A 24,908-nucleotide genomic window follows, 5' to 3' on the forward strand; every position below is an offset into this window, starting at 1 on the left:
TGATTCTGGATGGGCTTTTTTCCCTTTTGGCCGACTTTCAGGGATTTGTTTAGTCGAATTCAGCATGCATACGATATAGGTTATTTTATAAACATTTAGCTCTGCTGTGACAGCAGTCTAAATATGTCACAATGCAAAATCCCCTCCCAAGTAATCACGATGGGGATACCTTATGTACTTAATGAGTGAGGCTCTCACCATGCTTGTTCTAATCTCTATCATCTGCCTTTGGGGTATGTTACACAGACATTGTTTTTTTTTTTTTTTCTTTTACATTTCGTTCCTTCTTCTTGGCTATATATATGAATTGAAGAGTAGGACACAGAAAAATGAGGCTGTTCTTCATGCCCATTCCATTATTTGCTCCGTTATTTCCAGGGAATGCACTAACTATAATTTTCAGGTTCTTTTTTTAATTGACATATAATTGACATGGAATGTTACTTTCAGGTGTACAATGATTCAATATTTGTACACCGATTTTAGTATATGTGCTGCCAAAACAAGCACAATTTTCAGCTTCTTGACTTTACTATGTTGGTTATATTAATAATTTTAATTTTCTTACCTAAATGAAGGAACTGAGAGACACAAAACCAAATCCTTCCATTATCATGTACTTGGCCAAGGACAGGACCAAAAAAATCCCAATTTTAAGTTACTTCAGTTTGTTGTCCTCAATATTTCCTAGTATAAAATCATTTGAACAAAAGAAAGGATTCAGGACTAATTGTGTGAGCTTGGGCAATTTACTTTCTATGCCTCAGTTTCTGTAACTGAGTCCTTTTCCCAAGCTACACAAGAACATAGAACATTTAAATTCCTATTTCACCCCTTGAATTACATATTATATTTGTCTGATATTTTAATTCTTTCCTTAAATATTAAAAAGAAAAAAATACCAGGGCACCTGTGTGGCTCAGTCAGTTAAGCGTCCAACTCTTTCGGCTTAGGTCATGATCTCAGAGTCATGAGATTGAGCCCCACACTGGGGTCTGCCACACTGGGCATGGAGCCTGCTTAAGATTCTCTCCCTCTCTCTCTGCCCCTCCCCTCCTCACACTCTCTAAAAAAAAATAATAATAACTAAAAACATTTTTAAAAATTAAAAAAAATTTTTAAGTAAAAAATAAAAATACCTACAAATCTAGAAGTGTTATAATTTATGCATATAATGTTTGTTTGATAAACTCACGGTTTTCAAATGTATTTACTATTTTTATTAGGTCTCAGACCTCTTCTCTGCTACTACTTTTCTTTCTTGAATATATCTATCATAAATTCCTTCAGTTAAGATTTGGCAGGTGGTAAAGTTCTGACTTTCTGAAAATGGCATTTCATTCCTATATTGTTGTGAGAAAGATGTGCAAGATGCACAATTTCAGGCTATTACGTTCTCTCAGAACTTTGAAGAAAGTGATTCTACTGTGTTCTGATGCCCTTTATACTAGACAGTTCTGCTCTCAGACTGACCTGTGTTCTCCGAAATTTCCTTTTTCTTTGGCTGACTGTAAGATTTTTTTTTAATTTGGTATTGTATAGTTTAGCTATTTTGTGTCTATGTGTAAATTCTTTTTTTTTCCTTTACTCTGCTCCTGTCTATGATGTGGTAGTTTATAATAAATCCATGCTTCTTCAAGAAGAAGAAGAAAAGTTGACTTAAAAAAAAAAAAAAAGCTTTCAAGGCAAAACAATTCAGAAGGACTAGGTTCCGAGAGAGAGCAGAAATAAGATACCCCCAAAAGGGTAAGCCAAAGTCCTATGAACTGTTCTTCCCTTCACAGCATTATTTACTGACCATTATTAGCATGGAGCAAAAGGCTAAGAATCTAGGCAGAAGGATGCAGCTATTAGGGAAGCAAGTCAGCAGAAATTTTAGCAATGTCACGAGGCTAATGACATGAAAACTGGAGTTTGGGACTGCCGCCATGGTAGCCAGGACATGAAGATCTAACAGCCTAGTGAGAAGGGGGTGATTTTTCCCTGGAGCCATTTGGAAAATTCTTAAGCTGTATGAAGGAAGAAGATTAAGAACATAAGCAGGAAGCTACTGAAAACCTCATTAGAGTTTTCTACAGTGCTCAGAGGTTAAAAACTTCAAGTCAGAACATACCAAGAAGAAGAGGTCATAATAAATACCTCAGACTCTCAAGTGAGATTCTAGAAGGGGGCAATCTGGCAACAGAATCAGACAAAAACTATATTCCAGTTTTGAGTCAGCACAGATTCTGACTAAATGAAGTATTCTTTATCTAAATCATTCACTTTCCTACCTGAAATTTTACTGCTCTTAATTTTGATATCAATATTTAGATATTGATCTAAATCTATAAAAGAAATCTATATAAATCTATAAAGATCCCAGATATCATCCCAGATGGGAGAAATCACATCATATTTCATTTTGTAGCAAACTTTAAGGCAAGGAAAACCTCCTGCCCACTGTGATGGTGGGTCTTTTGGTTGTTGACCTGTGGGCTTTTCCAAAGGGCTCTCAAAGATCCTGAACTGTATTTTCTCCCAATTTAATTACCTCTTCCTTTCAGTGTATATATATATGGGGGGTGAGTGGCATAAAGAGTTACTTTGAAAAAACTAGTAAATTAGAGTAAATGAAGCATTCCCTTGAACTTCTGAAAAATAATTTTAACAAACACTAAAAATAAAACTGAAATTTGGGAAGTACATCATTAGCTTTTACATTATAAGATGATGCTTCCAGAGGTTATCATAAATGGTGACACCGATTTCCTACTCACCCAGTAAGTTCAAGACAGGGTATCTAGCATAGCAAACTTGAAAGAATCTATATCATCACATAAAGTGGAAATTTAAGGAACTAATTGGTTATTGAGGCTTTTTCTTCTTGGAACAGTCAAACCAAACACATCCAAGTATGGATCCTCAGAATCTTGTTTCACCACTTAAGATTTAGTTTATTCCATGACTACACACTCAGTGAGTATGAACTCTTTTCCCAACACATTACTAACCTGGTCGATTTGGCTTTTTTGAGTTTACATGGTTAGCTGCAGAAACAGCATAGGATGAAGTGAAGGATCTGCTTTTGGTGAGGGTCATCATCACTGGGTTATTCCAAGAATCAGGACTAACAGCACTATAAAGACACAGCATAAAAATGAAGAAATTATTCATCAGTTATTGGGATAGATCTTGCCAGAATGCAATCACCATTTCCATAATTGGTTTGCCAATCTGAGTCATGGTCCCAGTTCAGTGACAGGACCACTTTACATCCAAATGAAAGAATAAGTTATCTGAGCTCAGTTTCTGCTGCAGGGAGAAAAGTTAGGCATCAAACATACTGTTGATAAAAGGTTGATAAAAGAAGAAAGAACTTTCCTATTTATCCAGTTAGTAGGAACCAGACAATCCTTACTGTATTACTGTAATCATGTTCCTCATAGATCTTCTAAACCTTGACAAGTGTATTAGTTAAGATGCAGGGGAACCTATATTAGCTATGAATGTCATGATGCTCCTTTTATGCCCTTTACTATTTATTATTCTTGGTGTATCTAAATTAAAAAATTAAGTGCTTATGAAATTATTCAAAGACAATAGTCTTCGCAGTATTTTCTTATGAAGGAAGGGTTAGCAATAGGAGGCTTTTAGCCTACAATTTCTTTTGTGACCTAGGAGTTTTAATTTCTTAGTACATAATACAGTGAGTAGGTTATTACTTTTCTATGTAGACTTTTAAAAGACCTTAATATTAACTGCATTTTATTATATTTATGTATTTATTAATATCACAAAAAGTTCTATTATGAAGGCTAGCCTGAAAAATGCCTATTCCTTTTTTAATAAAAACATTTAAAATATGTTAATTTTGAAAAGTTTTATAAAATAGAGTACCTTTAATACCTGGGAAATTATATATTCCTTCTTCATATATTAATTTATTAAAATACACATTAATAAAACAGTAACTCAATATATTTATGTATATGTAGATAGATAGATGTGTGTGTGTGTGTGTATTTGCATTATAATTTCCTGGCATTTTAGAATATATTGCTTTCTGTGATCCTTGTGACAATTTTCAGCTTTGTATCGACCCTCACCTTCTTGATTCCTGTTTAGATCTCATGAATATGTATGTAATAATTTGGGTATTGGAGATCAAAGTAGCTTAGGGAAACCCTTACTTAGTCACTTCATTCTGAAAAAGGGAAAATTTTCTACATGTCTTCTGTGGAAGATCTCAATCCCCTTCCACAAAAGTAGATTTGATAATCTTAGTTCTACTTGTAACAACTTCATCCTAGGTCTGAAAAGTCTTATCAGATCCTAAGGTTTTTTGTTGTTGTTGTTGTTGTTTGTTTTTAAACCAAGTTTACCGCCTCCTTTCTGCCTACCATACAGAGGCAGGGGACAGTTCCAAGGCTGACCTGGAATGACCAGAGTATGATTTATTTCAGACTTTTTATCTCAAGCCTATTTTTTCTGAAGTACCTACTGGTATGCTTCTACCTAATGCTTCTACCTCCCCACTGTGCCACAGTTCCCTTCTCCTAAGGATTCCTTGCAGTGGGTACTGAGGCTCAGACAATGACCTGCTCCTCAGGACACACATCTCTGAGTGGCAGGGCCAAAGTCCTTCTGATCTTCAGTCCAGTGTCCTTCCTACGCAGCTGTAGTTAAAACTACCCAAGAGTCAATCCGCCAGCTAAATACCAAAGGGCATGTAAGCTGAGAGCTGCTCCTAATTTTCACTTCCCTCTCTTGGTCTTTTGATCACTGCAGTCCTCAAAGTCCTCAATAGAAAGACACACAGGAAGAAAGGAAGAAACAAGAGGGCTGACGGGAAAAAAACTACAAGGGCTAAACCTCTAATCAGTTTTGAAATCAATCAGTAGTGTTACCAATCGGTCTCCCAAGCGGAGGTTTTAACTTTGGTTTACACTCAGGGCTGGAGGTGATCTGTGGCTATCTTTCCACTGTTTTCCCCCATGACAAAGAAGGAATCAACCAAAACCAGCTGTATTTAATGGTGGTACTATTGCCACTTATATATGGCTTTCCCTCCAGTTCTCTTCAGAATGAATTTCATTTCTTCATACTGGTGAAAATTTGTATCATTTTCAGATTTTATAAACAGGACATTTATAGGACAGTGAAATAAAGAATTAAATTAGACAGGGGAAAAACGTATCCTCAGGCAAGACAGCTGTAAGTATTTCTTGGACAAAGAAAATGCGTGGGATTCGACGCTCTTCCTTATCTATTTTGAAAATATTTGATTATGAGCATTTATTTCATCAAGCAGGATGACAGGATCCCTGGGAGTTAAGCTCATAAAAGTTCTTGAAACCCTCTTCATGATAATTTCAATTACGCTCCCTAATGTCATTTAACTAAGAAGAAAAAAGTACGAGAAATGAGATTTGACCAGAAGTAACAAACGATTACAGAAAGAAAGGAGACATTTATGCACAAATGGATTTTTGGCAGCGTCACTGTATGTTAAGGAAATCACGGAGCACTAACTATTCTACAACAGAAATCTTGACAAGGTGTGTTAGTAAAATAGCCTCTCTAAAGATATACACTGAGAACAAAATTCATTTTCTTAAGGAACAAATATTTAACGAGGATCCACTATCACCTATCAGTATTTGCTGCTGTAGACAATGATAATGGTCAATATTTTCAGAGGAAAATATCACTAATGACCTGTAATTTCGACCTTCAGGAAATGTCCCTGAAACAGATTAGGTAACCTTCTCCTGTGGTGGCGTTTGACATTTTACAAAAGCCCAAGTAATCAGATGGAGTGAAATTACACTGATATGTGAAAGAAAGAATCATTTGAGTTTGCTTCTGATTCTACAGGTTCATTAGACTATCCAAGTTAATATGGAAGAAACCAGTTACACGTATTTTTAAATGGCAAAGCAAGAAAAGTTAGCGGTCATTAAACTCATGATTTGAAATGTTTCAATTTCTCTGCCAATCTCAAAATGGTGCTTTATTTATAGTCAAGCCCAAGATCAGGAGAAAATTACTCCTAATATTGCCGTCATGGAGTTCAACAAAGATGTGGTTATTTTTCAGTCATTAGGTCATTTAATAAAGCTGATGCAAATATTTCAAAAACCTGAAATCATATGGGAAATATTCTCAAAATTATTGAATTCATATAAAGCATGCTATTTTTATTCTAACTAGAAAAGGACAAACACAATGGGGTTTCCTTCAAAATTCTTTCTAGATCTTGGGGCACCTGGGTACCTCAGTTGTTAAGCGTCTGCCTTCAGCTCGGGTCATGATCCCAGGGTCCTGGGACAGAGCCCCACATTGGGCTCCCTGCTCCATGGGAAGCCTGCTTCTCCCTCTCCCACTCCCCGCAGCCTGTGTTCCCTCTCACTGTCAAATAAATAAATAAAATCTTTAAAAAAAATATTCTTTCTAGATCTTAACACGATCTTTCCTTTAGCTTTGGTAATTCTGGCTTTTAAATCACTTTGTAAAATTGTAATTAATATGCTAAAGTTTGTTCTATTTTTAAATTGAGATATAATTGACATATTAGTTTCAGGTGTACAATCTAGTAATTTGATATTTGCATATATTATGAGATAATCAACAAAATAAATCTAGTAGCATCCATCACCACACAGTTACAAAAATTTTTTTGTGGTGATGAGGACTTTTAAGATTACTCTCAGCAACTTTCAAATATGCGATACGGCATTATTAACTATAGTCACCATGCTGTATGTTATATCCCCATGACAATTATTTAAAGCTGAAAGTTTGTACCTTTGGACCCCCTTTACCCATTTGGCACATCCCACCCCACTCCCAGCTCCTGTTTCTGGCAACCACTAATTTGTGTTTTAAATAAACTTTAGATTACCAAATGTTTGAACATTATCCAGGTGCTCTTAGGATGACGATCTACTTTTTGATCTGATCTTTTGCCTTTCATACAACGTAGGAGAACTGATCTGGTGGGCTGAGGGGAATCTAAAAACAATTTGCAGATGTCAGGTTGGATGCCTTTGATTTCAGAATCTCAATATCAATCTCAGTCTAGATAAAATCTAGCTCACCACTACTCTGGGCTTGCTCACCTCTTCCCATCCTCTCACCCTGGCAGGCATCACCCCAAGTCACTGTTCCCATTTATATTTAAGACCAAGCAACACAATTTAAGCCTAATTATCTGATGTTAATCCATAGAGTGCTTTGCATTTAAAGCACATACCTTCTTCATTTTCAAAGCTGGCCTCCAACCAAACATAACTGGTTGGGCCACTTTTCCTCTGTATTTTATAATTCCTTTTGGTAAGTAACTTCTCTAAGAGATGTGAAACCAACAGGAGCACAGCCTAACCTTGATGAAGATGCTTCATGCAGTTTGATGCTAGAGCTCCGGTCCCTCCGTACTGGGGCAGGCTCCAAAGTGGGTAGGCCTGTGGCTGAGGTGGTGGTTGTCCAAGTTGATGAAACCCGTCTCAACAAACCAGGAGGCAAACTCCTTCTCAGGCGCTAGGAAGGAGGAGTGTTGATTTTATCACCAAGCATATTTTTGATCACTCACTTATTATATAATACAATGGAAGAAAATGGGTTTTTAATTGGAAGTGAATTTATTAAACCATATTGGCCCTGAATACTACCTGTCTGAAAATTGGGTGCTCAGGAGTTCAATAAAAGAATGAATATTATAAAATTAACATTTTGGGATCTTCATTTACATGATGATTGTCATATGGAATTATAGGAATGAGAGTCACTTACCTTTGGGAGAACCTTGGGGGAAAACTTAAAACTTTATCAGTTCAAAGGGATATACATACTTATCCATGCATTATATTAGTCATGAGCAAAAGTTTTCCCTCAAAGTCATCTGTTTGAGGCATGGATTGATTTTTATCATCTTGCAAAATAGTCTCCACACCAAAGTGTTTATTAATTTAATTTTAATTTCTTGATTTACAAAAGGCAGGAGCTGAGTATAAGAGTGTAACTCACAAAATGCACCACTTTTCTTGTGGCTAGCAAGACTTAAGACATCAGGCATAAGGGTAATATCATCAGTACCAACTCTTCTTAGCAGAAGAGTCTGCTGGTTCACCTGCAACCCTCTCATTACTATTTCTTCTCCTATGATATCCCAAACAGGGTATGTGGCATCAATGGCAGAGAGGCAAGATTCTGAGCTTACCAGGATGAACACCAGCCCTCTAAAGAGGGTCTTCACCTTAAAAATTAAAGTGAAGGTATTCTTCTAATACAACAACAGCAATATGGTTATAATAAGTAGAAGCTCAACCCATTTTTACTTGTGGCTAGCTATTCCTAGTAGACCAATCATGTAGACATTCTTTTCAAAGATGCATCCTGGTCTCCTGAAGATAACAAAAGCTTTTGAGAAGTATATGGCACCTTGAGATTCAAGAATAGCTCAGATACTAGCTTCCCATATTTCTTAAAGATGTGAATATGCATCTTTGAAAGTAATTCAATAGTAAGAGAAAAGGTCAAGCACTGTAAATACCAGGACTGATGCCTGAAAATCTCAGTAACTTCATGTCTATTTTGAGGCTGAATGGAACCAGTTAATCTCTCTCTATTGACTGTCACATCATGCTTAGCCATACCTTTCTCAGAGACTAAGATGTTCAAAAAGAACCATGTAAATACCTAATTGACAAAGTTGTGTGAAACACATTCCTCAGATAAGAGACTCACAACAGCTAATTCATGGGTGTTATTGACTGACCACCAACTTGAGAGGACAGATGCCTGTTTACCAAACAGATAACTGTTTCGGATGTGCCGGAGAGGACTTAAATTCTGATTTGTTTTCAGTCTTTAAAACAACCCGTTTTCAATTAATGCAAGGTCTAAGCTGGGTATAGGATCCCATTTCCTATAGTTTACATTTGTAAAACTCTTATATCTTACACATAAAAAGAAGGAATTTACAAATCACTAAGGCCATCTTTTACTTTAAGCAATCCAAAATCAATTAAAACTGTTTGAGTTCAAAACTTCTTGGATTTGGGAAAGCCAGGAGGGTGCTGTGAATGATATCACACAAAGAAAGCCATGAGCAGCGGATCTCTGGGTTTCAGAGGGCAAGGGATTTTAAAAAGAACCCACACTAGAGTGGGAGCAGGGACTTTTGCCCGCCCCCCCCCACTGCTAAATCCCTCTCCCACAAAACAGAGCCTGACATATAGAAGTAAAAACTTCTTCAAAGTCAGAATTTAAAAAAGGTAAAACTTTCATTTACAGAAAGCTACGTTTAAGTCTTTATGTTTAAATTTTTATTACTTTGATCACCATGATCAACACATCTTCACTGAGTCACTGACATGACTGCATCTGGGTTTGGGGGTAACAAGAAACAGACCTAGAAGGCAAAAGAAAAAGATTTAACCTTTGCAGGGATAGGTCATTAACACCTACCTTGGGAATAGCCAGCTTGTCTTTTTCAGAGCTTTCCTCAGAATCAGAACAGGTGTAATTTTCACTGAAGGAAACAACAGGATTCATGCGGGGCTTGTGAATAGCCTGGAAGGTGAGCTGGGTGTTGAGCAGGTTGCTCACTGCCCTCAAGGATGTGCACACGTTGGGGGGCAGTGAAGGGTCTGCCAAGAGGTCGGTAATGAGGCCATGAGCCTCACCCATCACGGCAATATCCACAGTAATACTGGTTCCTGAGGACTGAGACACCAAACAGAGGAACAAGTGAGAAAAGGCCTGAAGCTGAGGCACACACACTAAAATGGGACTCTTTCCAAAAAATGGGCTGATTGACTCTTTCAGGTTGTAGTAAAGGAACATTCAAATCACATCTCTTTTTCAAATTTTGCCACAATTTGCCATGGCTTTTGCCATTTTTGTGTTCCTGGAATGTTTTTTAATGTTAGAACTTGGAGAGGGGTAGGACATATTTGAAGAAATTAAAAAGATAAACACTAGTTTTTGGAAGCCAAGAAGTTGGGGCACCTGGGTGGCTCAGTCAGTTAAGCCTCTGACTCTTGGTTATCAGCTCAGGTCGTGATCTCAGGGTTGGGAGATGGAGCCCTGCATTTGGCTCCTTGCTCAGTGGGGAGCCTGCTTGAGATCTTCCCTCTCCCTCTGGCCCCACTTGTGCTCTCTCTCTCTCTAAAATAAAAAAATAAATCTTAAAAATAAAAAGGCAAGAAGTTTCAGAGAGTTGGAAAAAACTTCCAATCAGCCACTCCTTATGAAGAGCTCAACATTTTAATGCATATTATTTAGAAATTTCATTCTAAAAGTTTAACATTAATATACTGTAAACTTTTAATTTTAGTAATGTTTTAATGTTTAGTAATTTTTAGTAAAATTTTAAAGTAATTTAAGTCTTTTAAGCCTGGTATATTGTAGTTATTTTTTTTAAGATTTTATTTATTTTATAAAGATTGATTTTATATTATTATTATATTATATATTAATATAATTATATATTTTTATTATACATAATTTATTATATATAATATATATAATTATATATAATATATTTACATTTTGTAATTTTTGTAATACATTTTAAAATATATTATATTATATTAAGATTATATTAAGATTTATTTATTCACATGAAAGAGAGAGAGAGAGAGAGTGCACGTGAGGGGGGAGGGGCAGAGGGAGAGGGAGAAGCAGACTCTCCAATGAGCAGGGAGCCCAACTTGGGGTCGGTCCCAAGGATCCATGATCCCAAAGATCATGACCTGAGCCGAAGGCAGATGCTTAACGACTGAGCCAGCCAGGCGCCCCTATGGTAGTTACTCAAATAATATTAGAGATAGGCCCCAAAAGCCTTTGACTTTTGATCAGATTCACACGTTATCTCTCTTCTTGTGGTTGGTAAGAATAGCAATTTTAGTTCCGGTATTCTGTGGCACATCTGTCATCTTTTCTAAACTGCCTATCGGACTGACAGTCACTACTCTCTGCTTGCTGAAGAAAGGAAAAGCACAAAAAACAGAGGACAGGATTGTTCCCCACTCTGCTGCTCAGGCCAGAACGCTGGCAGGAAGGCACGAGAGCAAGGGAGAGTATGGGCAGAGTCAAGGCCAAGAGGGTAGATGAAGCTTCAAGACAGCACAGAGAAGACCATTAATGCTGGAACATTGCCACAGTATGAGGCACAAGGAAGCCACATAACTCCGTAACTGCAGTTAGTGATCAGGGTGCAGATCCTGGAACTAGGTACTTACGTCTAAATCCTGACTCCTAACCCTGCCACTTTCTAGCATGATCTCTGGCAAGTCACTAAGATTCTGTGTTGTGATTTCTGCATCTATAAAGTGGATACAGTAATAGCACCAACTTCAGAAGGTAATTCCGAGAATTAAATGGGGTAATATACGTAAAGCACTCAACACTGTGTTGACAACTATAAGTGCTCAATACTGATAATGGTATAAATAATAATGACAGCTCTGGAGTTTTTCAATAAAAGGCTGTTAGAAGTTTGGCTATGTATTTAGAAGAAAAGTTTAGTCATTCTCTCACAACAGACTTCAAAATAAACTACAGAGATGAAAAATTTAAACATATAAGATTATAAACTTATTATAAGAAAATAACAGGGATTAAGTTATAACATGGGAATGTTAAAAAATAATATGAATTCATAAACTGTCAGTGAAATATATGACAGATCTGACTAAAGACATAAGCTCCTAAGAAAATATACCATAGGCAAAGGAAAAAAACAGTGAGAAAATATTTGTCTCACAGAGAAGACAAAACATATCCAAATGAAGAGCTTCTAAAAAAAAAAAAATCAATAAAAGACAAATTTGGATAAAAGGAATGAATAGACAACCCAAACAAAATGTAAATAATCAAATGTATAAAAAGCTACTTGCCTGCCTAATATTTAAAATACAAATTAATGGGTGCCTGCGTGGCTCAGATGGTTAAGCGTCTGCCTTCGGCTCAGGTCATGATCCCAGGGTCCTGGGATCGAGTCCCGCATCGGGCTCTCTGCTCCTCGGGAGCCTGCTTCTCCCTCTGCCTCTCTCTCTGTCTCTGTCTCTCATGAATAAATAAATAAAAATCTTAAAAAAAATAAAATAAAATACAAATTAATATAATGAAAACTTTTACTCATCAAAGCGGCAAAATAATAAAGGACTGTCAGCACCAAGTATTAGTAATAGTTTGGGTAAGTGAGCAGTGAGTCAAAATAACCCAGTGTTTGTGAAAGGGTATTTTTCTGAGTCTATCAATTTGTCACTTAAATGTATATATTCTATGATCCAGGAAAACAATGTTGACAGACATCTAAAGAAAAACTGCAAGATGTAAAAATATGAGGACAAAGACATAACGAGTGCAATAGCGCTCTGACAACAACCAGAGAGTTCAGCCATAAATGCATATCGATAGAAAAAATGATACAAAGAAAGTTGTGGTATAACTCTATTATAAAGTGGTATATAGTTTTTTAAATGATCTATAAATAATTACTTGAAAAAACACATATTGTTCACTGGTGGGGAAAAATATGTCATCAAAAAAGTGAATATGTATTATTTTTATAATTGGAAAAATATAAAAATTATGAAAACACCCAAAATACACAAAGATATATAGCCTTAGACCACTATAAGTAATGGATAAATTTTTCTGTAAAGATATGGTATAGAACAGTTATGTCTTTTACCATGGAATAATAATCATAATCATAGTGGCATGACATTTGCTCAGCACAAGTCTACAAGGTACTTCATTTACTAACTTCAGTTTTATTAGTAAAAGATAACTTGCCAGAATCCTAATCAGATATCTGGAATAGGGAAACATCAGACCTCAAACAAATACTCTGGTTCTAGATCTTAAGTGCTGAGCCAGTACACCAAAATAAGATAAAAAATACTTTTTTATCTTATGTTCCTAAATATGTCTGTAATTATTTAATGCTTTATGTGCTGTCTGTGCCACGCTCTTCTCTGTTTGGATGCCTAAATATCTATTATGGACTGACATAAAAATTCAAGTGTAACGTTAATAGTTTCAGGATACACAATCATGCATACTTCACACACGTACCTACACTGTCAACTTCAAAAATATTCATGAGAAATGCCACCAAACTAAGTTAACATTCCCTTTTGGGAAACACGTATTTTCAAGTGCACCCCTAATTATGATGCTTCTAAAAAATTCACTCAGCGTGACCTTCTGAAAGAGTAATATTTATTCCTATCCATCTACTTTAAAAATGACAGTTTGTCAAACTGTTTTTAGGACATAACATTTTCAGACTTTCTGACAGTGAAATCAACAGTTTATGTTCTATAATTAATAATTAAAGAGGCTTTCTCAAAATGTTTTCACTATACAAAATTTACAAACCTAAAGAAAATGTAGAGCATGTTCATTGATAATCTGAACTAAAACTTTTAATGAATTATTGGTGAGAGAACAAGTCTTTTTTACAATGCTCTCATTTTATGATTTTTAAATAATATTTTCTTTTTTAAGTATTAGATGCATTTCTGATATACTCAGAAAAAAACAAATATTAAAAAATTTTAAAGTAACTTTAAAATGCAAACAGAACTAAAAACTCATTCTCCTAAGTCATTGTTAGTGCTATGTAAGAATTCCGAAAAGAAGTACATTATGTACTTTAATGCTATTTATGCCCTAGCTTTGGCCAAAGCAAAGGTCTTCAAGCAAAAACAAAGCAATATTCATGCCAGTAAGAAGTAAATGATCCATACTGGAATTGGCTAAGAAACCAAAGTGGACATTTTTACTATTAAAAAAGTATACTTTAACGAGGTATACTTAATATGGGAATGAAATCAGGTCTTTGCTACACTGGTTTTCCGATTCAAGACTAGAACTGTACAACGGTCAAAAGTTGCATCACACATAGAAGTTATCACCACTTTTTGGCTCAAATAACTAAAGGCTTCAATGAGGCATAAAATCTAAAACCAACAATCAGATTTGCTTGACACAAAATTGCCAAGACTAACCACACATGACAGATGGGCCCCTATTTCAATAAGCAGCAGGCAAGTTATAAAGACACAGGACAGTCCAAGGAGTAACTATTAAGGAATTTTAGGGGAGAAGGGCTTTGGTTGATAGCAGAGTTTTTTCCTCAGATGATACAAAATACGAAAAAGAGTGACTCACACAGAGGGTACTGCCATACCCTATCCAACTTTGAAAATAATGTAACTAAATTTCTAAATATACCAATAAATACTCAGAAATATTCCATTTAACTGGCGAAATCTTAGTGATAATAAATAGTAAAGGTTAAGTTTATATGAAAGCCACTTTAAAGGAAAGTCTTAAGCTAACAGCCTGAAATCATCTTTGAGCGCAGTAATGAACTATACTAAAGCATAAAACCACAGTTGAGTCTTTTTATGGTAGAGCTAAAACAAATCTTTTCCTTTTTTTTAAAAAAAGGGACCAAGCAATATAAGACATTCTACTTTGCAAGCTTTCCTTATAATAGAAATATTTATATTTAACATCTAAGAAGATGCAAGTATAATTCCCTGAACATTATTTAAATGACAACCAAATTTGGATCACTACCTTTAAATAGAAAATCTGGAATTTAAGTCTGATAAACAGTTGAGGAAAGTGTGGTTTTATATGTTAAACCAAAAATAACTGATTCTCTTGGTAAATCCACCACTTTTCAAAGCACCCAGTTTTTAAAATATTTTCCCTTCTCCCAATTATCTCCATCCAGTCTACTTTACCATCTCTAGGATGTGAATACATAGATGCCTTGCTATATAATATGATCTAGTTGCTTCCAAGTTACCTTACTCATTGTAAACCAAAGGCCGGGAAAATCTGGAGTTATACATAAGAAGTTAAAGAAATAATAACAAATATACTTATAAACACCATTAAACATAACTCCTAGAATAAGCATGTGTTAATCAACTCAATTATAGGAAATTTGTTTGCACTCTTACTACTGCTGCGCTAAAACTCTGAAATTACACTATTAAAAGCTTTGAATACGTGTAGTGGTCAGAAAGGATGTGCCCTTTATGAAGGACACCCAAGCTTCTAAATTACCCTCAGAGACAAATTTTGAAAAATTCCAACAAATAAATTCATGTAATCAAATTACTAACAGCATGTATGTAAAATAAAATTATATATCTTTAAGTAACATGCCAGATTATTTACTGCAGCACTGTGTTTGGGTTTCTGTCAAAATATTATCCAGAAATGGGGAATTTCTAAAAGGAATAATTGTTAAACAGTTTTAGGAAATAACTACAGGAACAAGGTGAATGAAAACAAAGAAGCCAACACACACCATTTCGTTTAAAGAATGAGAAGATGCCCACGGGAAAAAGCAAAAAGGGACTGGGAAAATTGAGGTCAACAACAATTTGCTATTCAAAATGATCAGGGAGGCTGTCTGGTGTAGAAAGTGGGCTGAAGGTAACGCATCTAATTCCTGATGAATTCTGTTGGAGGCGGCACCAACATAGTCAAGTTATAGCTCTTCTTCCTACATATTTTGAAGCAAAGATTAAACTGATAACTTAGTCAAATAGGTTACATACATCCCTGCTTAGAAGGGGAAGATATATAATAACTCTCAAGTCTTCTGACTCAGTGAGTTAGTGAATCATCCAATGAGTCATTTGCTTTGGAGATTAATTTATTCTGACTGGACAAAAAATTAGAAGCAGTATAAAAGCCCCTCTTCATAATTCTACATGAAACCCAAAGATAGGTTACAAATGCCAAAGAACCATAATCAAGACAATTACCTACATAACCTAGTTGAGATGCTGTATGCCTTGAATCAGACCACTGTTTTGTTTAATATTTTAACTTAGGATGGTTTCCAAAACTGACCGCAGATTTACTCTAGGCAATATTGTATCCATGGGGGGTACACAGTCCTCCCCTTTGCAAAAATCAGGGAACTGGGTTAGACCTTCCTAAGGTCCTTCTCAATTCCATAAATCTAAAGCATTTTGCATATACACATACACACATACATCAAAGAAGAAAGAAGAAAATGATTTTAAAACTTATTTCCTGGCATCAGTAAGCATTTTAAATTTGTTAAAGACGATTTAAAAAGTATTATGTAAACAGAAAATGCTTTGTTTCACATTGCTAATCATACCCAAGCTCTACCTGATAACTTATGATTGAGTCACTGATGCTGTCTCCTCTCTATATTAAAATGCCTAGGGTACACTGAGTGCTCGGGGCGGGGGGGGGGGGTGGGGAGAGGCTACTCCCCTGGAACTTCTACATACTTCTACTCCCAAGAGTTGAGCTGTACGTTTCCCAAGTGTCAGTTTCCTTTGGTCCCACATCTGTTCGGGCCAGTTGTATTTTGTCACTGTAAATTACCTATGCTGATAAATATCCATAAACCAGTGATAACATGAGTAAAAAATGGAAAAGGTGCTTTAAAAACAAAGTTGAGGGGCGCCTGGGTGGCTCAGTCGTTAGACATCTGCCTTCGGCTCAGGTCATGATCCCAGGGTCCTGGGATCGAGCCCTGCATCAGACTCCCTGCTCCGCGGGAAGCCTGCTTCTCCCTCTCCCACTCCCACTGCTTGTGTTCCCTCTCTCGCTGTCTCTCTCTGTCAAATAAATAAAAATCTTTAAATAAATAAATAAATAAATAAATAAATAAATAAATAAATAAATGTAACTCATAAAAGACATTTAAAAAATAAAAAAATATTAAAAAAAAACGAAGTTGAATAGCTTTAAAGACTTCATAAATACATTTCATCAAAGTGAGGTCCCAATATCGATTTCTGTTAAATTAAGTAGGGAAGGTACGACTGTAAACATCCCAAAAGAAAATGATAACCTATCTGAAAGATTTGAACCCAGAATGCTTTCAAGTACCTAAGTCACTTCCACTCTGGAATACACTGAAACTGGCAGTTGCGTACAATGAAGCACCATGTGGCACATGGAAGAAAGAGAGCTTCTCACACATGCTCAAAGAGAAACATTCTTGGCTCTTCATCAAAAAGACTCTTGAAAGCCTGCATATTTCTATGTAGTAAGTTAAATATATTACAAGAGGTACAGAAAATAGAGGTCAAAGTTGTATAATTCTCTGCTTTAAAACTTTTAAAATCAACAGAACGACTACAGTCCTGATTCTATCTGTTAAGAGAGCTCCATGCCATTTTAAACCCAACACCTTTCACTTGAAAGCCCTCCAGTGAAAGGAACCATTTATAATAAATAGTTACATCATAGCTATTCATTACCACCCCTGAAACCAGGAGGAGAAAGTAAGGTTTGGTTTATGAATTAGCACATGGGGTGCAAAAAGGAACAAGTGCCTTTTTTCGTCATGTATGTAATATGGAAGTTTGTATACATGAGAAGTTGGAAAACAAAGTTATAAAAACCGGGATAAGAGAGAGGAAGTTGTACTTATTCATCAACATCAAATTTTTATTTTGTGACTCAGAACATGGGGCCTTTAAGAGCAGAGGCTCTAGAGTCAGCCTGGCTGCATCCAAATTTAAGATCTGTTGAGATCTGCAAAACATTCATGTATCTCCCTTGCTCATTTTCTTATTTCTGAGCAGGGGATAATAATAATATCGACCGTATGGTATTGTTGATGATTAAATGCAATCATGCACATAAAGACCTCAGCAGAGGTGCTTAGCCCACAAGGCATGTTTGATAAATATTATATATCACCATCATTATTATTACTGCACAGAAAAAACTGTGTGGTAAAGGCTGCACATCGCACATATGTTTGTCTTCAACATATACCGGGCCAGTAGTTTGTTCATAAATGAAATGCACATAGAGACAGAATTTCTTCCTCAACAAAACCAAAATTACCAAAACAAAAACCTGAATAGTTTCATTTCTTATTCTAGGTAAATCTAAAGATCGTACTCCCTATTCCCACATACTCGTAAGAGTTCTGAGATTAATTTTAGGCTCTCAGAAAGTAATTGTACAAAGGTCCTGGTTTCAGTTAATATGGTTGATTGCACTGGTATAATTTATAACACAGTATGTGAAAGGAATTCTAAAAGCAGGCATCTTAGCTCCATTGTTGGAAGGTTTTTGGTTTTTTTTTTTTTTTCTTTCTATTTAGTCATCCTGGGAGGCACCCTGGGAGGCAAACATAGCATGGGAAGAACATTCTCAGGGTGAAGAGGGAGTTGGGATAAGAGAGGAATAAACAGTGTAAGGGATGACACAGAAAAGGAAAGAGTCCCTGGGACTGTTCTTACCCAACTTTGGTCCTCAATGCTGGGAAAAGATGCTTGTTGGGTTTTTGGGAGTGGTCTCCTACGTCTCTAAAGCACCCTTTGCCACCCCGACGCTCCACGGCTTTCTCTGGGAGAATGCCTGTGGTGCCAGGGAGCAGCATCTTGGTCTCTAATGTACTAAATTCACTTAGAAGGTGAGCTGGATTGATAAACGGTCTTTGGTGTATTACTGGTTCTGACCTCAGAGCCAGCAAAATTGCATATGTGTTTATACTTTCATAGGACCCATTTATAATTTTAGACTTGAAGTTGGTTGGGAAATTTTTTAAAAATGAAATCATGTGAAAATTTTGCAGTAACTCATTGTAGGCTGAACTTTGGCTAAATGCCATCCTAAGGAAGCAGATGTTTGCTTATTTTAATTTTCTGGCAGGGAATATGAGTTTACATTTGGATTTTCTTCTTAAGATAATATATATGTACAGTAGGAGGAAAACATATAGGGCCCTTCATCAAACTGCTTTCCAACATCTCTGTGGGCTGGCCTCATGGGAGAGGTGAGGCATAGCAAAATGCAGCAGTTATCAGAATTCTCAACCCCCTTCTCTTTTGATGTTCAAAGAGCACTCCATGTTACCAAACGGGATACAGTATGCGGCCTTGTGTCCTTATAGATTTCCCTATAATCTACCTGTAATTAAGCCAAAAATTGTTAAAGCAGTCCCTCTGTTTTCTAAGTACCTTCGAGACACTAGCAAATTTGCTCAACAGCCTCAAAAATAACAATTAACACAGAATACTGTTTTTGTATTTAGGAAATAAAACATACTTATTAAATCACTTACTCTCGTAAGCACCCATATTGCTAAAGACAACCTTAGCTGCCTTTGACTTCCAGGCTGGTTCTGTTTCTTCTAATTAGAAAAAGATGAGGTGGCTGGTGAAAGTATGAGGAATTCAGGTAAGGAGCTGTCCCTTTGACTGCTCACGCAAAGGAAGGCAGGAAGGCTTGGAGAGTATAAATTGCTATATAAGTAAAAAGCATTATTATTTCTGTTAGTGGAAGAAACCGGATTTTCTGACTGAGCAGTTTAGAAATATAGAAAAATTAAGAATCTCTGAAAAGAGTATGAACTCATAAAAGCTGATGTATTTTGATGGTCCTTGACTTGTTAGGTTTTGAGAATTGCTATTGAACTTGAACTTGAGGTTTCTGTTTGCTTAGCCTAAAAACAATTTCAGTGAACAACAGATGGCAGTATTCTGCCTTTTTAAAGAACCCTAATTGTCGGAAGAGCTTTTTGAATGAGCGCTGCTCCCTCATTAACCCTCAGAGTTTAGTTTCTTTTTTCACGGGGCGGGGGGCGGGGGGGGGCGGTAACAAAACTAAAAAAAGAATAACATCCATAAAACTATTGGTAGAAAGTAATACAAAATTTTAAATTGTGTTATATCTCTCAGGACCATTGTTAAAGTGAAACTATAATTACATCATTGATAATTCTTCTCAATTACGAGCATTTCAGTTCCGTCACCCTTTCCCATTTTCATAAGGTAAACATTGTACAGATGACTCATTTTCAGATGCAATTTGATTTAAATTTTTTCCCACTTGTAATTTTCCATTGTGATGAAAATAATCATAAAACAAAACAAAAACAAAATCAAAATATGCATTCGAACACCATGGTTTTGTGAGCCTTCACTGCCATTTGTTCTATCCGCCCTGTGTTATCTGCCACCAGACTCTCCTATGTCGTGGGCACTTACTTAGCTGTGTTACTGATTTACTCCTAACGCTGCCTAACCGGGAGCTCTTCCCTCTGATTCCTGCAGTAGCATCCAGCCTGTTCACCACATGCGTGCCTGGACCTCATACGCCACCCAAGCACCAAACACAAAAACAAACAAATGAAAAACGCTGGAAGCTGTAACTTCAGAAAAATCTTGCATCGCTGACCAATTCTCACATGTATTCTTAGAACGTCTCTGTCGAAAGCACTTGTGACAGTTTTCAATCCAACTCTTTGATGTGTGATCTTGATAAAGTGTTGTCTTCCTCTTTTAGGCTGAAAATGTTACGAGGACAAAGGCAACGCTAGTTTTCATTCACCAGTTTAACCCCAGACCCTAGTTTAGTATCTGATCATGGGTAGGCACTCAGTGATATTAAAAATGAGTGAAGTCATAAAGACCATATTCTAAACCTCCAGAGAAGTACATTTCCTCTCTCCCAGTTCTATGCCTTGAAGAATATAAAAGGACAAATTACAGTGTCCAAGGTATTTCCTTAAAACAAATAATTGAATTTTCTGGAAGCCATCCTAAAACATTTAGCCTTCTAGCACAATTTCATGTTCTGATTTTAACTTAAGTAAAAATATTGAAATACTGGAGTCATAAATAAAAATGGTATTTAACAAACTGATTCTGGAATAACTCCTACGCAGGAAACAGTGAACCTGCGGAGGAAAACAGTGCTGAGGCAAAAAATGACTCTATGCCTTTTTCTATAACGTGGTAATCATATGGAAAGAGCGTGCAGAGGATTTGGGTATACAGATGAGTATGTTTTTGGGAAAAGAGTTAAAAGGCCTGGAGGTAGAGAAAGAATGACCTTTTAGTAATAACACTCAGAGGAAGTAGAGAGTGCTTCAGGTTGAAAAGGATGTGTCCTTGTATAGCACAGTGATTATAGTTAATAATACTGTAATACATATTTGAGAGTTGCTAAGAGTGGATCTTGAAAGTTTTCATCACAAGAAAAACATCTGTAATGATAGTGATGAATGTTAACTAGACTTATTGTGGTGATCATTTTGCAATATACATATTATCAAATCATTATGTCGTACACCTGCAACTAATATAATGTTGTGTGTCAATTACATTCAAATTTAAAAACAGAAGAAGAAAAGGATGTGTCTGGAGAGGTTTGAGGGAATACATCATGACAGGAACAGGAGCCAAATCCAAGAGCTTTGATTAACCCACTAAGAGTAATGAGAAACCTCTGCAGGGTAGTGACATCATCAGTACATGTGGAGGAAGGAGTCAGGCTGACTTTCAGGCTTATAGCTTAGACAGACGGATAGCTAAGAACCCTTCCCTGAATTAGCAATCACAGGAGAAGGAATGAGTTTTGATGTGGATGCTGAGATATTCATCTTTGAGTAAATATGTGCTATTCACAGGATGATTCAAAGTTGCACATCAAGAGAACATCTGAACTGAAAATACACATCCGGGTATCACTGACACAGATACGGTCATTTCAATAACACCCTACATGGAAGTGTATAAAGTGAAAGAAGAGTGGACTGAAGGCAGGACCATAATCAATACTAATTTACCATGGTCAGGGAGAAGAGACTCTCACAAAGGAAAATGAGAAAGGGCAACTGAAAATTAAGAGTATAGGGTCATATGGGTCAAGGAAATGCTTCTGTCAAGAGGAGAAGAGTGGCCAGTGGTGACTGATGAGATTTTAGAGATTAATAAATCCTGGAAAGTATCCCTTAGTTTAGTATCTGGCAGGTCACTGGTAACACTAAAGAGTACAATTTTAGTGACATGCTGAGGCTGTAAGTCACACTGCAAAAAACTGAGCAAAGAAAAGGTGTGAAAATGGAGACAAGGTAGACAACTCTCTTCTGAAAACTAGCGGTAAAATGGAAGGTATGTCCCTATCTATCCAGAGGGAAAACAGGCTCTAAAGAGCTGGGGAGCAAGTGAGCAAACACAAATGTTGAAGGGGGAGATCCCACTAGTATGAAGGCGTTCAAGTGCAACAAAAACAGTGGGAACGATAAAGAGATCAATGTCCAGGAGAAGGAAGTAGAGTGGGACTAACCTTTCATAATGGGGGGTACATTTCCCATGGTAACAGTGAGGAAAAAAGCCTAGATCTGCAGGGGAGAAGTTGGAGTTCCTATACTTTGGGTTTTATCTAACTCTGGAGATTAGTCTTGAGTCCCTTGTTGAGAAAGTGATATAGGCAATGTTAGGTTAGAAGTAGTGAGGAGAGGGCGCCTGGGTGGCTCAGTCGGTTAAGTGTCTGCCTTCGGCTCAGGTCATGATCCCAGGGTCCTGGCATCGAGTCCCACATCCGGCTCCTTGCTCAGCAGGGAGCCTGCTTCTCCCTCTGCTGCTGCTGCTCTCTCTCTCAAACAGATAAATAAAATCTTAAAAAAAAAAAAAAAAGAATAGGTATGGAGGAGAATGAAGAACGTTTGAAAGAGGAGTAAGAAATAGCTGGCTAGATTCTCAGGCAATACTGCCGGTCTAGCCGAGGTTAGAGACTTCAGCTCCAATATGCTGTTTGTGTGCCTTCCAGTGGTACTCAGCGTGAAATTTTACACGAAAAGGCAACAAAGTGAAAACAGGAGGGCTCTGCCAGAAAGGAAAGAGAGAAGGCTGAGCCTTTGGACCCGAGATCCTGGGAAAGTGGAAGAGCAGGCCCAGAGCAGGCGAGAAACAGAGCAGTCAAGCTTGAAGAATCATGGGGTCAGAATGCAGGCTCGGGTATCTGTATGAGAAAAACAAACGCAGGATTCCATGAGTAGACCAGTCTCTCAGGCATGGAGGATTTCTGCTGCTTATTAGTAGAAAATAAGGTTGAAAAGGAAATATGAAGCCAGATTTCAGATGCCCATGAATGGAGGACAAAGCTTTCTAATTCTATCAGTTCGTAATTGAGTGATGAAAGATGTCCAAGAAGGAAAATGATGTCATCGAACAGTGCACAGTGCTTGAGGAAGGCAAAGGTGTGGAGAGAAGACAACAGATTTGACCAGGGCTGCCACAACAAGACATGTGGGAAACTAGGATTCTTGCAGCATCAATGACCAGGGAGGGAAGAGGGACAGTAACATTAAGGAGCATCAACTGCACTTGTAAAGTGATTCAATACTGAGACATGAAAAAAAAAAAATACAATGCATTAATTCCTGCAGTAGTCTTCTTTTATTTTGTTCACAGTATTCTCAGTTCCTTCTCTTGAAAATCTCTTCAAGGGCTCTTGCCTTCACAAAATAAAATGTGGAGAGTTCACTTGTCAGTGTATAAAATCCACCCTGGGTCTCAGCAACTAAGAAAATGTTCTCTTTTTGATATATCATGGTAGTGGCCCTCCACAGTGTAAGGAGAGGGGGTGAATGGACACTCTTAATAGCCCCAAGTTGTTTTAATACAACATCCAATACTTCATAAATGTATTTTTAAAACTCAGTAAATTCCAGTTTCTAACTAAGCAAAGGCACTGTAAATTATGTAACAAGGTTTCCAAATGTATAAATAGATCAAATTTCAAAACGCTTTTACATCAAAAAATTGGGGGGGGAACTCAGAATGAATTTTTCTAGAGAAATAATACTATAAACAGTGATGAAATTCCTAGGCCAGCTCACAAAAGCTTATACAACCACTTAATAGTAGGTATAATAGCATTTTTTTGGTTCTACATTGCAAATGCACCCTATTTCAATCACAGTGCAATCTTTTAAGAAAAAACACATTTTATCAATGGTGTGATTCAAAAAGGAAATATAGAGGCACTGGAAAACATCCATTTCTGCATCATTTACTCAACAAATATTAACTGAACATCTACCGAGTACCTGGTAATGTCTATACCCTAGGGCTATGGAGATGAATGAGTTTGGCTGCCCTCAAGAAGCCTGCAGCCTAGTGGAAGATGCTCAGGGGACCAAAAGTGATCAGAGGACTAAAGAGGAAGCTAGGGGAACCCTGTGATGAATCACCGCCACCTCCGATTACAAGGAGGGAAGTAAGTTTTTTCTCAAAATGCAAGACTCTAAACACCTACATCTGGCCAACTTTGAAAATTGAGTCACCATATATCATCCATAGCTCTCCTGAAAGTAGGATGAAAATAAAAATAAATTTTCCAGAGAAGCATGAAAAGGAAGAGGGACTGGTTGCAAAGATACTCATGACTCAAATATAGAAATGTCTGGTTTTTCGACATTTCCCTCAAAATCTTCAGCCCTTAGAATTCTCAAAGCTCCAACACCCAACTCTCAACTTTGAAACCTGGATTTCAAGGCTTCCCAGCATCCCGTTCCCCCAGTAAAGAGTAGGGAACGTGAAGCTCCTTGGCCTCTCAGAGCACATTCGGATCTGTCTGCTTCTTGCTAACTGGTTTTAAGGGATGAGGTAAGCTTACCTGTGAGCCATTTTACATGCAGAGAAGATCTGAGTAAAATATTAAAAGTTAGTAATATAATGGAACACTACATCAAAAACTAATGTTGTAATGTATGGTGATTAACATAACAACATAATAAAATAAAAAAAATGTAAAAAAAAGTTAGTAATATCATTTCTTGATTTTCCAGAAGGCAACTCACAGCTCTACAAATTATAAAGGGAATGACTTTCAAAATTTGAAACTAGGGCAAAAATGGTTAAGTAACTTGTCCAGCAGAGGTAGAATTCTAACTAAGGCATTCTGGACCTGCACTATTAATCACAACACTAAACTGTCCGTCAGTATTTTAGGGTAACCGTTCCTATGTATGGTCACTTATCTTTGATGAGATAAAATATCTTTGTCAATTTGCTACATATTGTTAGTTTTGCAAACTCTTCCTTCAGTTAATCTTTATCAATTTAGGCTCTCCTTATCAAGGAGAA

At 36.8% G+C, this 24,908-nt stretch overlaps 1 protein-coding gene across 4 annotated transcripts in view; it reads right to left on the reverse strand.

Annotated features, from left to right (window-relative positions):
- Nucleotides 1–24,908, reverse strand: part of PDE3A (phosphodiesterase 3A) — a 322,232-nt gene that overhangs the window by 58,840 nt on the left and 238,484 nt on the right. For all 4 annotated transcript variants that reach the window (XR_003519766.2, XR_004820283.1, XM_027592724.2 and 1 more), the window contains exons 3-5: nt 9,451–9,708; nt 7,367–7,521; nt 2,994–3,118 (exon numbers count right to left, since the gene is read on the reverse strand). Coding sequence is in view for 2 of the 4 variants with exons in the window: in XM_027592724.2 (XP_027448525.1) it covers nt 2,994–3,118; nt 7,367–7,521; nt 9,451–9,708 (538 nt within the window). In the remaining 2 variants the exon portion in view is untranslated. The remainder of the gene's footprint in view (nt 1–2,993; nt 3,119–7,366; nt 7,522–9,450; nt 9,709–24,908) is intronic.

This window comes from Zalophus californianus, chromosome 9, assembly GCF_009762305.2.
Source record: "Zalophus californianus isolate mZalCal1 chromosome 9, mZalCal1.pri.v2, whole genome shotgun sequence".
NCBI classification, from domain to species: Eukaryota; Metazoa; Chordata; class Mammalia; order Carnivora; family Otariidae; genus Zalophus; species Zalophus californianus.